Source organism: Podarcis filfolensis, assembly GCF_964270895.1.
Source record: "Podarcis filfolensis genome assembly, chromosome: 13".
NCBI lineage: Eukaryota > Metazoa > Chordata > Lepidosauria > Squamata > Lacertidae > Podarcis > Podarcis filfolensis.
In genome coordinates this window covers 41,439,544-41,458,746 of record NC_139615.1, presented here as the reverse complement: position 1 = coordinate 41,458,746, position 19,203 = coordinate 41,439,544, and the positions used below count along the sequence as shown (strand labels likewise).

General features: G+C 47.4%; 1 protein-coding gene across 3 annotated transcripts in view; it reads left to right on the top strand.

Annotated features, from left to right (window-relative positions):
• PLCD3 (phospholipase C delta 3) overlaps positions 1 to 19,203 on the top strand; it is an 89,372-nt gene that overhangs the window by 49,090 nt on the left and 21,079 nt on the right. For all 3 annotated transcript variants that reach the window (XR_014541000.1, XM_083582769.1, XM_083582770.1), the window contains exons 5-10: positions 2,379 to 2,604; positions 7,896 to 8,097; positions 9,722 to 9,866; positions 13,191 to 13,343; positions 14,527 to 14,646; positions 18,028 to 18,063. Coding sequence is in view for 2 of the 3 variants with exons in the window: in XM_083582769.1 (XP_083438895.1) it covers positions 2,379 to 2,604; positions 7,896 to 8,097; positions 9,722 to 9,866; positions 13,191 to 13,343; positions 14,527 to 14,646; positions 18,028 to 18,063 (882 nt within the window). In the remaining variant the exon portion in view is untranslated. The remainder of the gene's footprint in view (positions 1 to 2,378; positions 2,605 to 7,895; positions 8,098 to 9,721; positions 9,867 to 13,190; positions 13,344 to 14,526; positions 14,647 to 18,027; positions 18,064 to 19,203) is intronic.

Below are 19,203 nucleotides of genomic sequence, written 5' to 3'. Positions count from 1 at the left end.
GCGTGAGGCAGAAAGGACGGGGGAGAGACTTTAAAATTATTATACAGTGAAAGCAGGGGATTATCCAGATGAAAACATTGGCAGGATTGCTGTAATAACCTGCAGTTTTATAAGAGTATATATTTAAAGCAGATGAACAAATTTGGACACGCAGAAAATATTAAAAATAATTTTAAGGAACCGTAGAAAGAGGGGGGAAGGAAGTCGAGTTTTGAAATGTTAAAATGATTGTAAAATTATTGAAATGTATAAAATTGAAAATGTATTGAATTATTGAAATTATTCAAAATTATTGAAATGTATAAAATAATTGAAAAATAAAAGAGTAGAAGTTGGAAAGAAAGACAGAGAGAGAGAGAAAGAAAGAAAGAGCAGGGGAGATGGCAACTGCCACCTTGGGTTGAATTATCTGCCATGGGAGTCTTGCCCTCATCCCTTCTCAGGCCGGCTTGCCAATCGGGAGGTCGGCACTTCGAATCCCCATGACGGGGTGACCTCCCGTTGCTCGGTCCCTGCTCCTGCCAGCCTAGCAGTTCGAAAGCACGTCAAAGTGCAAGTACAGTGGTACCTTGGGTACGCTTCAGGTTACAGACTCTGCTAACCCAGAAATAGTACCTCAGGTTAAGAACTTTGTTTCAGGATGAGAACAGAAAATGTGCAGCAGCGGCGCAGCGGCAGCGGGAGGCCCCATTAGCTAAAGTGGTGCTTCAGGTTAAGAACAGTTTCAGGTTAAGAACGGACCTCCGGAACGAATTAAATTCTTAACTCGAGGTACCACTGTAGCTAAATAGGTACTGCTCCAGTGGGAAGGTAAACGGCGTTTCCGTGCACTGCTCTGGCTCTCCAGAAGCAGCTTAGTCATGCTGGCCACATGACCCGGAAGCTGTCTGCAGACAAACAGCAGCTCCCTCGGCCAGTAAAGTGAGATGAGCGCCGCAACCCCAGAGTCGGCCACGACTGGACCTAATGGTCAGGGGTCCGTTTACCTTTACCTTTACTTCTTCCCCAGGCCTTCTGCCAACTGTCTCTTTCTGGGAGCAGAGTAGGTTCAGCTAGTCAGAGCCAGAGGCACCAGAATAGACTCTGGTCCTCAACTTGGAGCCAGCCCTCAGCTGTTCCTGACCTGAACCTTAGCAAGTAGGGAGAGGGGCTTCCTGAGCCATGCAGCTCCCAAGCCTTGTCAGGTCTCGGAGGGCAGAACCAGCACCTGGACTTGGACCTGGAATCTACCTGGAAGGCGGTATAGCTTGCTCCCTATTGGTTGCATGCGTTCCTACCGCCTCACTTTAGTTGGAAGCGACATTCTGGTTAACATTTGTCCCACACAGAATGAACTGCAGCAGTCACTTGTAGAGCCGTGATGGGCAAGGAGGATGTCAGATCAGACACTGGCTCCCTCCTTTTGCTCATGTGCTCTCTGGCCTGCCTTATCTCACTTGCTGGGTTGTTAATCCAGGACTTCAGTACAACAGTCTGGTCTAAGCACCCTTGACGATGATTTTGCAGCCTTATCTTCTCCCAGAGTCCTAGAGTAGGGGCTGCCTCTTCCCTCTGCATTTTTATAGTCCTTTCCCCTGTATTGTTGCCTATAATAATCTGGCTTCTGGTAACAGGCACCTTAACGCCGGATCCTAATGCCTGTTATACAGTCGTACCTTGGTTCTCAAACGTAATCTATTCCAGAAGTCGGTTTGACTTCCAAAAACGTTTGAAAACCAAGGTGCGGCTTCCGATTGGCTGCAGGAGCTTCCTGCACTCAACCGGAAGCTGTATTGGACATTCGGCTTCCAAAAAACATTAGAAAACTAGAACACTCGCTTTTGGGTTTGTGGCGTTTGGGCACCAAAATGTTTGAGAACTAAGGTGTTCAAAGACCAAGGTATGACTGTATTCCACCTCAGTACTTTTCGTAGCTGTTCCTTTCAGTGCCTAGAAACACCAAAATAAATTACAGTGGTACCTCAGGTTACATACGCTTCAGGTTACATACGCTGCAGGTTACAGACTCCGCTAACCCAGAAATAGTACCTCGGGTTAAGAACTTTGCTTCAGGATGAGAACAGAAATCGTGCTCTGGTGACGCGGCAGCAGCAGGAGGCCCCATTAGCAAGTGGTGCTTCAGGTTAAGAACAGTTTCAGGTTAAGAAGAGACCTTCGGAACGAATTAAGCACTTAACCCGAGATACCACTGTATGTACACTAAATCCAGATTCACACATTTTGTACTCTTTGCAGAATTTCCATTTATTTCTTCCATCCCTTTTAAAAAAAACCAACAACACACAGCCCTGTCTCCACCCGAGCTTATCAGTTGCTATTTCCTCTCATCCATCCACCCATGGCAATTTACTTAACTGCTCCTTCGCTCTTTCACTTAGGAGTGTGACAGATCAAACAACGACCGCTTGGAGGAATATGAGATTGAGGAGTTCTGCACACGGCTGATGGCGCGTCCTGAGCTGGAGGAGATCTTTCGCCGTTACTCGGGTGAGGACCGCGTGCTGTCGTCTGAGGAGCTGCAGGAATTTCTCCGCGACCAGGGCGAGGAAGCCAGCTTGCAGCGGGCTCATGAAATCATCCAGACTTTTGAGCTGAACGAGAAAGGTATGAACCCGATACACACACCTCAAGGTTATGACGGAACACTTTCTAGCATGGTCATAATTGTCGTGAATGCAGTGCCCTTGTTGTGTTGATGCATTGCAAGCACATCCAGAAAGAACAAGCAGGTTAAGGAGCTGAAATCCAAAAAAATCTCTCTTGGGACTGATGTCTCAGCTAAGACTTTCATGGGTTGCATGAAGATTGTTATTTTCGTGGAGAAATAAGAGCAACCTGGTTTTATCTCTGATTTTCTCTCCCCTGCCCCTCACCCTCCCATTCTCTCTTTTTTATATATATAATATTTTTTATTAATTCTTAGCATACAATTTTTTTAAGACATACCACACAAATACATATGTCCTTGTTTGGACTTCCTTCAGCATCTCTGATATAGCCTTCTGTCTTGATTATTTCTCCTGCAATTCTTAACTTAATATTGCCTTTACCTTTTCTAACAAATCATTTCTCCCTTTCCATTTTTACAATATTTCTTAAATTACGCCTCACAGAACTTCTTGTAGTCCTACAAACGTAATCTGATCATCACAAATACTTTTCAGATACTCAGTAAATTTAGTCCAGTCTTCGGTAAACCTCTGGTCCCGCCAGTCTCGGATCCTTCCTGTTAGCTTGTCTAATTCTGCGTAGTCCATCAATTTCTCCTCCATTCTTCTAATGTTGGTAGTTCTTCTTGCTTCCATTTTTGGGCCAATAATATTCTTGCTGCTGACCCTCCCATTCTCAGTCGCCCTGCTTCTCTGCAAAAACACAGCCCTTCCTCTCTATCCCCTCTGCAAAACCACACCCTAGGTCAGTGGTTTTCAAAGGGTGTGTCTCACCACGCTGGTGTGCCAGGAGAGGGTGGCAGAGTGGGAAGATTCAAGGACAATCAAAGAAGCATTTAAACATTTCAGTGTATACAACCAGGAACAATAGCCATGCCTCTTTTCAAGAGCATTGGCTATTCTTCTATAGTTCTCCACGCTGTCTTGTTGTGAACAGGGATTTTCAGCTCTGACAAATATGAAAGATCAGAAAAGGGGAAGGCTTCTTTGTGTTGATGAGGAGATGAGTTTGTTTGTCGCTGCCTTCGTGTCTGCTTCCAGTTTGCCGCTGCCTTCGTGTCTGCTTCCAGATCCTGCACAAGCTTCTCACCTTCACCTTTAAACCCTCTATGGCCTTGTCCTCTCCTTATTTCTCACTTCCCTACCTGGGGCCTTCGCTTCATAGAACTGTAGAGTTGGAAGGGACCTGTGGGTCATCTAGCCCAACCCCCTGCAGCAGGAATCATTTTGGTACATACCAACTGAGCTATCCTAGCTTGTCCAGCTTCATCTCCTATAGCTGTCTCAAGGACTCCTGCTTCCTTAAACAATGGTAATCTTTCCTCGATCGGGAACGCTGGTGGCACTGAGGTCTGAACCACTGAACTTCTTGGGCTTGCCGATCGGAAGGTCAGCGGTTCGAATCCCCATGACAGGGTGCATCCTATTGTTCTGTCCCAGCTCCTGCCAACCTAGCAGTTTGAAAGCACACCAGTGCAAGTAGATAAATAGGTACCGTTTCGGCGGGAGGTAAACGGTGTTTCCATGCGCTCTGGTTTCTGTCACGGTGTCCCGTTGCGCCAGAAGCGGTTTAGTCCTGCTGGCCACATGACCCTGGAAGCTGTCTGTGGACAAACGCCTGCTCCCTCGGCCTGAAAGCGAGATGAGCGCCAGAACTCCATAGTTGCCTTTGACTGGACTTAACCGTCCAGGGGTCCTTTACCTTTTTTTCTCTTACCTTTCCTTGATCACCCTTCTGCCAGGAACTGCCTCCCAGGAAACCTCTGTGATATCACCTCTCTTCTTTAAAATCCTCCTCAAAACCCACATTTTCCCTAAAGCCTTGGTTGGAGCGGGGAAAGCCTAGTCCCGACTGTCTATTATAATGGTGTGTGTGTTTGTGTTTTTACTCTGAGAGCCAGTGTGGTCCCTGGGAGACCAGGGTTCAAATCGCTGCTCAACCATGTGGTTTGCTGGGTGACCTTGGGCCACTCACAGACTCTCAGCCTAACCTACAGCACAGATTGGTTTTGGGGATTAAAAGAGTTGAGGAGAGACCTGTAAAGGGAATTGGGGTTGCTCGTGCGTAAGGGGGCTGCTGCTCTAGGCAACGTTGTCTGGCTAAACCTTTCCCTGGCTGGACAGCCCTTTCTCCGTGGCTGTGTCAGTCACTGGCAGAATCCGTCAGTGGGTGTTTCCTGAACTTCTTCCAACATAAAAGCTGCTTGACGCCAAGTCTCCGCCTAGCCTCCCTGCGTGGAAGTCTTCTGCGCAGAGTGGGCGTGGCCAGCGGAGGTCCTGGGCTCTCCCCGCTGGCCTCTGTGGAAGAGTCTTGGAGCCATGTCTCCGAAGTCCTTCCCTGCTCCCCTTTCTTCCTGGTGTCACGCCGATTTCCTTCCCCAAAGGAAGTGTTCTCTCTCTCCCTGCTGGTCCCTTCTCCTGCATCGTTGGGGAGCCTTACCTCCACTCTTGGCTCCGATGGCAGTTCCCTGACAAGACCCTTGTATGCCACCTTGAGCTCCTGGGGCGGGGGGAAATCTGGGATAAAAATGCAACAACTAAATAAATAAATACGACCAAGCCTAAGTACACGTAACTGTAATGATGGCACATTCTTTCTCTGCTTTCCCCAGCTTTCATCTCTCCCCTGTTACTATTTTCAGATTGCAAGCCCTTTCAGATAAGGAGTCTGTCACTCCTGTCCTTTGCAAAGCACCATGTCTAGCTGGCATTATATAAATAATGACACCACACTGCCCCTGAGTCTTTGGAAAGCTATAATCTGCATGCCGCCCCATAAAATTGAAGTCCACGGCTCGAAACTACACATTATGGAGAGTATATGTGCTGGTCTGTGAAAGAAGCAGCCTCTCCTTCGTCCTCTCTTCCACACACACACACAAAAGACACAATTTCATCATGCTTTTTTAGGAAAACAAAACGACAACAACAAACACTTCATTGATTTTTCCATATTATAATTACAGCATAATACCTTGCAACGAAAACAGCCGGCACAGCAATAACATCAGTAGAAAGAAACATAACAAGGCAGAGGAATGTAAAGAGGAGGGAGGGACAGAAATCATGATTATACATAACAGATCACGATGCTTTTGTTTCTCTGCTGTTCCTTCCCCCCACAAAAAGCAGACTGCAAAGTCGAGTGGGGTGGTGGAAAAGAAAGTACAATAGCATCCCATGGTATGTTTTGTTGCATTGCACATTGGTTTGTATGATCATTTTAGACTTAAACCATGGTTTGTACGATCATTCTAGACTTGAACCATGGTTTGTATTATCATTCTAGACTTGAACCATGGTTTGTACGATCGTTCTAGACTTGAACCATGGTTTGTACGATCATGCTAGACTTGAACCATGGTTTGTATGATCATTCTAGGTCATAAACCATGGATTGTATGATCATTCTAGACTTAAACCATGGTTTGCACAATCATTCTAGGTCACCAGCCATTGTTTGTGAACCATAGTTTTCTTAAACAAAGAACAAGTGATGGGAATGAGTCCTCCTCTCTTGCCTCTTCCTTTTTCTTGCCACCAGTTGCAGAGTGTGGCATACGATGCTGTGCTGCCCACCTGGCTGCAGGTGTCAAGGGCAGAAGAAACCCCGTGTTGGCAGTAGTGGCAAGCATCTATGTGCCCACGCTTGTGCCCACTGCTACAGCCAACCTAGTGCTTCCTGTGCCCTACCTAGTCCCGGCAAGCAGCAGGATGGCTGCAGCTGGGAGGGGTAGCGTAGGGGCAGCATCTAGCCTCATGCTCCACAACTGCCCCACATCAGCTTCCGGCATGGAGATCCCGACTGGCAAAAAGCCAGAGTTCCCTGCTGTGTCCAAACGGCAAATCTGGCTTGATGTCGATCAACTAGCCAGAAAAATAAACCAGAGCCCAACAGAGGGGCGAACCGGGAAAATAAGCCAGAGACCAACAGCAAGCTAGCGTTTCCCGCTTTGCACATAGCAAGGGACTCTGGATCAGTGCAAGTCAGGATTTTTGCTTGACACTCAACAGCAGGAGGAGAGGAGTGTCCTTGCTTTATAAAACAAGGAATCATGTTGCAATCTTGGCCTTGTGGAAGAATAAGATGCGGGGCACCTGCTTTCCATAGCTGTCGCACGACCTCCGTATTGTGTATTTTTCGCCTACTTTTACAATGTTTGGAGGCACCGTGTATGGACAACCTTTTCCGGAAGATATTTGTAATTTTGAGGAGTTTCGTGATCTGACATGGTCATCTTTTCCTGCCTCTGTTTACTTCCCCTCTCTGTCTCTTGTTCTGCTCTTGGGTGGCTGAGAGCAGCCTTTCGTGTATAATCTGGTGGAAGGAAGAAGTGATAATGCAGGGAACCTTCTGACCTTCTTTGATGTTAGACATTGTTTGGAGGAACGTAGAAGAGGGGGCTAGCCAATTAATAATCTGCACTAGCTCTCCGGGCAAGGCACGTAGGCTAACAAGTCAGCTATCTATAAATCGGATGGTTTGGGGGCATAGTTCTGTGAAGCTCGTGTTCTGACTATAGGCCGTGGGGCTGTGCCAACGAAGGCCGCCTGGGCATAGCTGTCAACTTTTCTCTTTTCTTGCGAGGAATCCTATTTGGAATAAGGAAATTTCCCTTAAAAGAAGGGAAACGTTGACAGCTATGCGCCTGGGGGATAGCCTCACCACTTCTTCCCAGTTGCAGATCGAAGCGTTTGCTTGGTAATGTATATAATACGATACGATACAATAGGATACGATAATCTTTATTGTCATTGTCCCATACAGAACAAAGAACTTGAAAAATCTACATAAGACATTCAAAAGCCAACAAGCCTACTATCCCAGCTATCCCAACCCGGTTAGCCCCCTAAAAACTCTGATACCCCATTTTTAAATACAATATACTCCCATAGAGACTCCTTAATACTGCGTTTAAAACCAAAATCACATGTGGGTAGAAACTGTTTCTCAGGTGGCTAGTCCTAGTCTTTATAACCCTGTACTTTCTTCCAGAAGGCTGAATCTGAAAGAGATCATTTCCGGGGTGTGCACTAACGCTTGCTGTTTAGAATAAAATCTTCAATCTTCTCACTCGCTTGTGTTCTGTATTGCTTCCAAATCTCACTAACATGAACCACCTTGCATTTGGCAAGACGCGCCGTTCTTAGGAAACGAGTACGCTAAAATACGCCGGATGGGTAGAGTCTGAAACTCTCTCCGCTAACCACGTCTTTGTCCCACAGCCAGGCAGCACAATCTCATGATGATGGATGGCTTCATGATGTACCTGCTGTCCTCCGCCGGAGACATCCTCAACCAGGGCCATGCAAAGATATACCAGGACATGACGCAGCCACTGTGCCATTACTTCATCTCGTCCTCCCATAACACCTACCTGACGCAGAACCAGATTGGAGGCGCCAGTAGCACTGAGGCCTACATCCGGTAAGCAGCTTTTGTGGCCGAAGCAACAGAACAGCTGTAGCCAGAGGGGGTCCCAATAACTGCTTTCAGATGGCCAGGAGTGCTGGTAGCGGGGATAGGTAAAGGATCCTAGCAAATAATGGTGGGTACACGGCCATTGGCTGCAACATTTTGGCCAGGGCATGCAGAGAGGTGTGGGAGGCAGTGGGTGAGCTGGAGTGGAGAGAGCAATCTACCGTATTTTTCACCCTATAGGGCGCACCTAGTTTGGGGGGGGGGGGAATAAAGAAAAAAATTATTTCCCCCCCAGGCGCGGGGCTGGGGAAGCCTGAGCTTCCCCCAACCCCAGCTCTCAGAACAGGCTGCTATCCGCAAGCCTAGGGAGCCCGGTGGGAACTCTCGCGGGCTCCCAAGGCTTGCGGATAGCTTCCTGAAGCCTGGAGAGCGAGAGGGGTCGGTACGCACCGACCCCTCTCGCTCTCCAGGCTTCAGCGAAAGCCTGCATTCGCCCCATAGGATGCACACACGTTTCCCCTTCATTTTTGGAGGGGGAAAAGTGCGTCCTATAGGGCGAAAAATACAGTAATTGGTTGATTGGTGGGGCTGCTTTGAACAGGCATGGGGGGGGGGGGAAGGAGGCCACATGCCAAGACAGGATTACTGAAGTACAACCAGGTACCTGGAGAGAGAACGATGCATTTCATTTTCCTCGGCTCAGGTGATTTCATTAATTATGCGGCCCATAATCCCCGAAGGAGCCCTGCGGAACAATGTGTGGGAAATTGAGCTGTCCCTTGGGTGGGAAGGCACAAGCTGTTTACACCTTGAAGTTAGTGGATCATACTGCGTAAAGTTTGTTTGAAGAGTGCCGGCTAGCGCAACACTTGCCTGGCTCCCTATAAGGGGCCGGAGGACTTGAACTCGGCACTCAGGCAGCCAGGACCCAGGCAGCTGTACACCTTGCAGAACTGAGCAACGTCTTGTGATAAATAGTAACACAGACTCTTCCTTTCCCCTCCTTGCGCTTCCCGATGTGCAATTGCGTCTCCTACCAGAATAATAATAATAATAATAATAATAATAATAATAATAATAATAATTTATTATTTATACCCCGCCCGTCTGGCTGAGTTTCCCCAGCCACTCTGGGCGGCTCCCAATCAAGTGTTAAAAACAGTACAGCATTAAATATTAAAAACATGCCTTCAGATGTCTTTTAAAGATAGGATAGCTGCTTATTTCCTTCACATCTGAAGGGAGGGTGTTCTACAGGGTGGGTGCCACTACCGAGAAGGCCCTCTGCCTGGTTCCCTGTAACCTCACTTCTCGCAATGAGGGAACCACCAGAAGGCCCTTGGAGCTGGACCTCAGTGTCTGGGCTGAACGACCCTTGGCCCTTGTTGGCCTGAACCAGAACTTGACCCCTTGGCCTATATTGGTCCACAGTCCATCTCTGAGGTTGGGCAAGGCGTCACAATGCTCCCTGACTCTCTAAGACTCGTAAAATCCTAGATGCTAATTGCATCTCATGCCTCAGGTTCTTTCCTGCCCTGTGGATGACCTGTGCTCGCCTGACGGCTCCTTGACAGGCAGAGGGCTGAAATGCAAGTCCATCATCACCTCACCCCATTTCTGTCTTCGGCAGGGCTTTGATGAAGGGGTGTCGCTGTGTGGAGCTTGACTGCTGGGAGGGCTCCAACGGGGAGCCCATCATCTACCACGGCCACACTCTGACCTCCAAGATCCTCTTCCGGGATGTGATTGAAAGCATCCGGGACCATGCATTCAAGGTAGACTAAACCACAGTTTTCAGAAATGCAGGTAGCAAGAAGATTGATTGATTTCAGTTCTTAAGAATCCTCGGAAGGGAGAAGGAGCTGCATTTGATGTTCTGAGGCCCAAACATTTCTCTCGGGAGCTTTCTTCGCTGCCCAACCACTTAGTCACTTAGCTGTATCATGATTCATGAGCAAATTTAATTGCTGGAAACGATTGTGCAAGCTTCCTTTTTCAAAGGCGGTGCATGCAAAGGTCGCAGCGGGTACAGTTCTAGACAATTCCAAACAATGGTGTCTGGCTTGCATTTTTTTAAAAAAAGTTTTTGTACTCAAAGTAGTTAAGCCTTTAAAAAACCCCCATTGGATTAAGCATTAAAAAAAACAAAAAACTCTTGCTTGTTTAGGTGCAACCTTCTGTTGCATGTGTGCAAATATTGATAATGCAGAAGGCATTTTAATGCAACAGTGGGGTTGCCAACAAGGTGCTGTTCAGATATGCTGTTAGATTGCAACTCGCATCATCTCTCACCGTTGGCCATAACTGGCTGGGGCTGGTGGGGGTTGGGAGTCCCATTAACATGCAGAAGGCACTAGGTGACTACCTCTTATCTAGGCAATGTGGCCTTCACCTTCACAATACGTGAAGGTATTCACACAAAGACTGATTTAATAGCCTCATACACGGAACACAGGAACGCGGGTGGCGCTGTGGGTTAAACCACAGAGCCTAGGACTTGCCAATCAGAAGGTCGGCGGTTCGTATCCCCGCGATGGGGTGAGCTCCCGTTGTTCGGTCTCTGCTCCTGCCAACCTAGCGGTTCAAAAGCACGTCAAAGTGCAAGTAGATAAATAGGTACCACTCCGGCGGGAAGGTAAACGGCGTTTCCGTGTGCTGCTCTGGTTCGCCAGAAGCAGCTTAGTCATGCTAGCCACATGACCCGGAATCTGTACGCCGGCTCCCTTGGCCAATAAAGCGAGATGAGCGCCGCAACCCCAGAGTTAGCCACAACTGGACCTAATGGTCGGGGGTCCCTTTACCTTTACCTTACACGGAACACTGGTTTGCATGTATTGCCAAGCCATGGTTTAGTGTGATTGAGCAAATGCGTGGGCTCCTAGAGATAATAGCTCAAACGAAATGGGAATGCGTTTATGGGTGTAATCAGGCTGAGGCTATCAAACACAATTTGTTGACCTGCCCTTTATATATGGTGCAGAGAGAATTTTTTTTCATCCCCTTTTTTTCCATTGGTTCTCAGATCAATCCCCCCCCCCGGCCAGGAAGTGATAATAGAACGCTAAGTTGCTAAATATCTACAAATTACAATTCTGGTAGACAAATTTGCTCTGGAAGCTAAGAAACTTCGCTCCAGTTATGTGAATGCATTGTAACTTTAAAATTTTGTGCTGCAAATTTTAATGCTGTAGACGTGTGCAGACTTACGTTGTGCGATTTTAGAGGAATGCCTTGCTTTTTGCCCTCTGCTGTTCACTGTGAAGGCCTTTGGCTATATACAATAAATTGAATTGATTGATTGGAATGAAGATTGCCCCTGCTGGGCTTCTCATGTGGTCCTGCTGCACTGCCCAGCGCTGACCCATCATTTGTTTTAGGATTACGCCCAAGCCCTGGCTTGTGGTTTGTCTCCCCCAATCAACCATGAGCAGCAAAACTGAGAGCAAACCTTGGTTACAGCTCAGTGTAATGGTAAACCAAACCATGGCTTAGCCCTGGGTATTATGGAGGAAGTAGAATTGGGAGAAGGATGTTGTCGCTGTGACCTTTGCTCTGGGAATACACATATTTGCTTGTTTGCAATACACCTTTAGTGTCATGTGCAAGCTGGGCTGATGTCGCAACTCACATTATGCATGCCAACGTGTTATGAAAAGACTCTTTTCCATTATACAAAATGTTCCCCTGCTCTCTTAATAGTACCTGAGGAAGACCAGATTAATGAAGGCTGATAGTCACTCTATGCTTTTGGAATCTGGGCCAAATACTACCTGGCTGGGTGGGGTTTTCTGAGGAACTGCTTTTGCAATCTTTAATTTGGCGAGAAAGAGACACGACAGGTTTGGGTTTGAGGCTGACTTGAAAACATGGCTAACAGGATCCTGGCTGGGAGAAGCCAGATATTTACGTAGATTCTCGGCGTGCCAAACGGATGTTGTTTTGGGAGTAGCCCTGCCAGCTGCATTCTTGCTTTCCATCCAATTCAGCATGAACATCTCCCTCTGGAACTTCCTGCTACTCCAGAAAAAGGTGTGAAGTAATATTGGCATCCTTTTGTGCTCTTCTCCCACTTATCGGTGGAGTTGCAAGAAACAGGAGAAGAACCCTTCCCTGCACTGAAAGATGGCGTTTGCAACTGATAGTGCCTATCTGTTTACAGGAACCAGAAAGCATGCTCACCGTAACATAAAAAAACCCCCATCACCACATTTCTGTGAATTCCAGAGTGGCACAAATGCTAGCCTGAATTCTGGTTGCTGGGGGATAATAGCCAGAGACGGCTAATTGTCATTGCATCCTGCTTGTGGCTTTTTCTTCTTCTCCTTCTCCTTCTTCTTCCTCTTTGCCTCCTCCCCCTCCTCTTATAGTTTGTACCCCGCCCATCTGACCTGAGTTGCCCCAGCCATTCTGGGCAGCTTCCAACATATATAAAAACATAATACAGTCGTACCTTGGTTCTCGAATGTCTTGGTACTTGTACGTTTTGGCTCCCGAACACCAAAAACTCGGACGTGTTCCAGTTTTCGAACGTTTTTTGGAAGCCAAACGTCCAGCGCGATTTCTGCGGCTTCTGATTGGCTGCAGGAGCTAGCTGCAGCTAATCAGAAGTCATGCCTTGGTTTTCGAATGGTTCTGGGAGTCGAATGGACTCCCGGAATGGATTAAGTTCGACAGCCAAGGTACCACTGTAAAACAATACATATTAAAAGGCTTCCTCATACAAGGCTGCCTTCAGATGTCTCCTAAAAGTTATATAGTTACTCATCTCCATGACATCTGATGGGAGGGCGTTCCACAGGGTGGGTGCTACTACCGAGAATTAAAGCTAACCATCTAATGCAATTAGGAAAGCATAACACGAGTAGAAAAAAAGAAATTCATTCTAACCAGCGAATGATCAACACATGAAAAGCTAGGATGAAACAGTTCCTAAAATGTTTTGAGGTTGCAAATGGACACAAAATTTCATGCAAGCCAGAGTAAAATGCTTAATGGTGTGTGTGTGTGTTTTTATTTTTTAAAAAAAGTAATCATTTGAAGGGTTGGGGAAAGAATCTTGAAGGTGGCAGATGCCTTCTTACTCCATCTTGTCTCCTCAGCATTCTTCCTATCCTGTGATTCTCTCTCTGGAAAACCACTGTGGGCCGGAACAGCAGTCCAAGATGGCGCGCCACATGAAGGCTATTTTAGGGAACATGCTTGTGACCCAACCACTGGATGGAGACACGCCCAAACAGCTCCCATCACCAGAGGTAACACCATTTAGGGCAAGGGGGGGGAACCTTTGACCCTCCAGACTTGGTTGGACTACGACTCCCATCAGCCTCGGCCATTTGGCTATGCTTGACTGGGACTGGTGGCAGTTGTAGTTCTGAAACATCTGGATGGCCAAAAGTTCCTCCCTCCTGATTTAATTCTAGCGTCGTACTAGGTTATGTCCCTCATATCACCTCCCTCATATCACCTGTGCTGGGAATTTTGCTGAGGAGAAAACCAAAGTCAAAAAGGAGGTTGACTTGACAAGTAGATTATCTGTTCTAGCTTTAAGAAACTTTGCTTTCAACAACAATAAAAGCCAAGAAGAATTTTGGTGCCCAATGCCAGATGTTTGCACTTGAGCAGTACTGATATCCAAAAAGGTTATGTGGAGGGAAATGGCGGCCTAATTGACTTTGGGTAATGTAGTAGCTGAGTTATTGCAAGATTTCTTTCATCCAGCTTCCGTCTTAGTCCTAGTGAGGTGATTAGTTCTTGCAAGGGATAAAGGGTTTTAACACCTAACAGGTGTGAACAAGACACTTTATGGCCAGGACTTTGCACCCCACAAAAATCTTCATTGAATTTTGCAGGAGCAAAGTGAGAATGCTGGCACTGTTGGGCTGGCCAGCCTTTTGTTGGTTTTGGGCCTAGGAATGCAGGGCGGGGGGGGGGGAATTCATTCAGATTGCATTTAAAGGCCAAGCTACGTAGTTTGCGCTTTGCAAAACAACACATGAACTGAAACACAGCCATCCTTCAATATCTACAGTTCTTCACATTCTGCAATAGTGCATTTGTCAGCCGAGTAAGGTGTACAAAAATGCATGTACTGGAGCAAAGCATGCATTAAAATGCATATATTGGAGGAAATGGCATACAAAAACTCATTATATTAGGGGAAATGATCCTGAAAAAAATGAATGTATTAAGGTAAATTGAATACCAACTTGCTGAATACCAATTGTTTTTTTAAAAAAATGCAAACGGATGTAGAGAACTAAATTTAAAAATGGAAAAATGAGAGAAACCCAAAACAAAAGATTCACCCAATTCTATTTGGGCGCTGGGCAAATTCTGGAGCCCTGACGCCTCTGCTAATTGGGTTATTACAATTTCACGTGCAAGGTTTCGTTAGAGATTTAAGCTGTTTACACTCCGCTCCTTCAAACCCGACAGCAGTTAAAGTGGAAGATATTGGTGAAGGCAAAGAAGCTGCCAGAGGACAAGGGTGATCCCGAAAAAATGAGCTACATCACAAATCCTGAGGAAGAAATGCAGGAGGAAGAGGAAGATAAGGTGAGGACATAGCAGAGATTAGACCGCTTCCCCTAAGAGAGAGAAAAATTACGTGGATAAACTGTCTCATTAATAGCAAACTATTGGCTGAGTGCTGGCAGACATAGCCAAAACTACTGAGAAGATAGATGGAGGAATTGGCAAGCTTGGGGGAGCCCTGAAAGTGTATACATGCTCAAAAAGTGTTCAGGAAAAAACCCTAAAAGGGCAAACCTCCCTAAGCTTGAATATTCTAACTGACCATGGAATCTCAAGATGTGATGATGTCCACTAGCTTATATGGCTTTTAAAGAGGTTTAGATTTTAAAGAGGATTAGTGTCAGGGACGCGGGTGGCGCTGTGGTGTAAACCACAGAGCCTAGGACTTGCCGATCGGAAGGTTGGCGGTTCGAATCCCCGCGACAGGGTGAGCTCCCGTTGCTCGGTCCCTGCTCCTGCCAACCTAGCAGTTTGAAAGCACGTCAAAGTGCAAGTAGATAAATAGGTACTGCTCCAGCAGGAAAGTAAATGGCATTTCCATATGCTGCTCTGGTTCGCCAGAAGCGGCTTAGTCATGCTGGCCACATGACCCGGAAGCTGTACGCCGGCTCCCTCGGCCAAGAAAGCGAGATGAGCGCCGCAACCCCAGAGCCGTCCACGACTGGACCTAACAGTCAGGGGTCCCTTTACCTTTACCTAGTGTCAGGGACCGTGCTGAGTAAGTAAGTAAGTAAGTAAATGTTTATTTATACCCCACCCTCCCCGGCCAAGACCGGGCTCAGGGCAGCTAACATCACATATCAAATACATTAAAACACAATCAAACAATTAATTGAAGTACAGCTTAAAAATTAGAATCAGAATAAAATTAAATGATTGCCCACGAATCATTTAATTTAATAATTTAATCCCTACAGCCATAGGGATTGGGAACCTCATGTATTCATCAGGGCCAGCTATCCATGTGGGTCCCACATGAGCCGATATAAGGACCAAAGAGGTAACTTACAGGGTCCCATAGAGTGGGGACAAACTGGGCCCGGACCAAAGGCCAGGTGGAACAACTCCGTCTTGCAGGCCCTGTGGAAGGATGTCAAGTCTCGTAGGGCCCTGGTCTTCTGCGACAGTGTGTTCCACCAGGCTGGGGCCAAAGCTGAAAAGGCCTTGGCCCTGGTTGAGGCCAATTTAACCTCCTTGAGGCCCGGGACCTCCAAGATATTATTTTCGGACTGTAAGGTCCTCCGCGGGGCATACCAGAAGAGGCAGACCTGTAGGTACGAGGGTCCTAGGCCATGAAGGGCTTTAAAGGTTAAAACCAGCGCCTTAAACCTGACCCTGTACTCCACCGGGAGCCAGTGCAACTGAGGAGCACTGCACTCAGGAAGAATGGTGGGAGCCACCCCCACCCCCGATCCTGACCCTGAATCTTCCCAGGAGCAGGAGGACAGCATAGATTTGGAACAGCGGTTTGCAGAGGGGCATAGTTCAGAAGGCAGAAGCTGGGAAATACTGGATGGGAAATAGCTAGGAGAAGAAACACTGGAAGAGAGAGAGGGTTAAGAGATTCATAGTCTCTGGACAGCATTCATACCCCTTCTCCAAAGTAACAGAGAGCTCAGAAAGTGTCAGAATAGAAAGTGCAGTGGGTAGAAGCTCAGATCACAAGACGTAGGAGTGACGCAGATTAATAGGGACGGAGGGGAGAGTATCCCTTAACTGGGAGCACCGCCATTTCTAGGAGATCTGTTTGTTCTCTCACTGTGATTATTAAAGATTCTAACTGGTAAGGCGTTCCTTTATCTACTGCCATGGGGGGAGGAAACCGATTCCCCAAAGCCTGACAATTAGACAGGTTCACACAGGATAAATCTGTGAGTGGCCACCAGTAATGATCATGAATCACAGAACTGTTGAGTTGGAAGGGACCCCATGGGTCATCTAGTCCAACCCCCTGCAATGCAGGAATGTCAGCGAAATCACCCATGACGGATGACCACCTGACCTCTGCTTAAAAACATCCAGGGAAGGAGAGTCCATCATTTCCCGAGGGAGACCTTTCCACTGTCAAACAGCTCTTACTGTCAGAAAGTTCTTCCTGAAGTTTAGTTGGAATCTCCTTTCTTGTCACTTGAAGCCGTTGGGTCGGGTCCTAGCCTCCGGAACAGGAGAAAACAAGCTAGCTCCATCTTCCATGTGACAGCCCCTGATATATTTGAATATACCATATATTTCGCTCTATTAGACGCACCGGACGATTGGACGCACCTAGTTTTTAGGGGAGGAAAACAAGAAATAAGAAAGGAACGCAAAGCATCCTGAGCTAAGAGGGAGCGCTACCCGTGAAGCCAGGAGAGCAAGCGGGATCAGTGCATACCGATCCCTCTTGCACTTCTGGCTTCAGCGAAAGCAAGCCTACTGGCTTTCCTCCCGCAAGAGCCGTGTGCTCTTTAAAGAGAGCTCTTGGGGGCTTTTCTGGGAGGTGAGGAAAGGGACAGAGCCACGTGCTCTGTCCCTTCCCCCACCTCCTGCAAAAGCCAGGGATAGCCGCACGAAGCCTCCGCAGGGGAGCAGGATGAAGGCTCCCCGCTCCCCTGCGGAGGCTTCGCGTGGCTAAGCCAGAAGCTAGAACAGCCAACGGGACCGCAGCGCAGCGATCCTGCTGGCTGTCCTGGCTTCTTGTTTAGCCGCGCGCAGCCTCTCCAACCTGGAGAGGCTGCACGCGGCTATGGCATAAGCCAAGACAGACAGCGGGATGGATCCCACTGGCTGTCCTGGCTTCTTCTTCCCTTCTCCCTCCTCGGGAAAAGCCCCCAAGAGCCGCACACATGCTCCACACGGCTCTTTAAAGGGAGCGCTGACAGAGCCTTCCACCTGCATTCGCTCCATAAGACGCACACACATTTCCCCTTACTTTTTAGGAGGGGAAAAGTGCGTCTTATAGAGCAAAAAATATGGTAGTTGTCATATCTCCCCTCTCAGTATCCTCTTTTGCAGGCTAAACATACCCAGCTCCTTCGACCGTTCTTCATAAGGTTTCGTTTCTTGACCCTTGGTCATATGGGTCACCATTCTCTGCGCACATGATGCTACATCTAGGATCAGAGACAGCATGTCTCTGAACATCAGTCACTAGGAAACCAACTGTGGGAGAGGGATATATAGCCCTCAGGTCCCGCTGCGTGTGGGCTTCCCAGAGGCCCCTGATTGTCCACTGTGTGGGGAGAGATGCTAGAGGGACTTTTTAGTCTGACCCAGAATGGCCATTTGTTCTTAGATATGCCCCTTCAAAAATATCCTTAGATGTATTTTGTTTCTCACAGGAGGTTCTCTCTCTCTCTCTCTCTCTCTCTCTCTCTCTCTCTCTCTCTCTCTCTCTCTTCCCCCTTCCCCTTCCCCTTCTAGTCTACGCATTCTCTTCAAGGGATTAAACCATTGCAGGTGAGTATGTCTTGATTCCTGGAAAGGGCAGTCGCAGGGGATGTCGAGGCTAATGAGCGAAGTTGTATCTCATCCGCCCCCAGTCACGTAAAACCAAATGCGTCGTGGTTTCTCTTTGCCTGGATAGGTGGTTGGTAGATCTGTAACTTAATGGTGGGAAACCTTCCCATCACTTCTATTTCCTATGCAAAGATTCACTTATCTGAATTCGTACCCAAACTTCACTATACACTCCAGCATCAGCGATTGGAACTGAGGGCATTTTTTACTTCCTTGTTTGCCTTTTGCTGGTTGGCTGAAGCAGGGAGTGATTGGACAAATCAGAGAGCATTTTTTTCTAGGTTTCCTGTTTGATATTATTTGCTTTTGGGGGGTCAAATTTAAGTGGTAGGGAATGCGGCAGCTAGACTGGTGACTGGGAGTGGCTGCCGAGACCATATAACACTGGTCCTGAAAGACCTAGATTGGCTCCCAGTACGTTTCCGAGCACAATTCAAAGTGTTGGTGCTGGCCTTTAAAGCCCTAAACGGCCTCGGCCCAGTATACCTGAAGGAGCGTCTCCACCCCCATCGTTCAGCCCAGACACTGAGGTCCAGCTCCGAGGGCCTTCTGGCGGTTCCCTCACTGCAAGAAGTGAGGTTACAGGGAACCAAGGAGAGAGGCCTTCTCAGTAGTGGTGCCTGCCCTGTGGAATGCCCTCCCATCAGATGTCAAGGAAATAAACAACTATCTGACTATTGGAATACATCTGAAGGCAGCCCTGTTTAGGGGAGTTTTTAATGTTTGATGTTTTATCGTGTTTTTAATATTCTGTTGGGAGCCGCCCAGGGTGGCTGGGGAAACTCAGCAGGATGGGTGGGGTATAAATAATAAATCATTATTATTATTATTATTATTATTATTATTATTATTATTATTATTAGAAATTTACTCATAGGAATCGATGGAAATAGCCAATTTGTTCTGCGAATGCAAGCCTAATGAACGATTTCAAAGGAGCACATTGTGTTCAGCAAGCAGGACCTGCACGTACGTGGGAAATATCTAAAAAGGAGGTGCAGATTTTGACAGGGCACATAACCCTGCCCCACACAAGCCAGGAAAGTGCAGGAAAATCCACTCCTTGCACAGGTGGTTTTT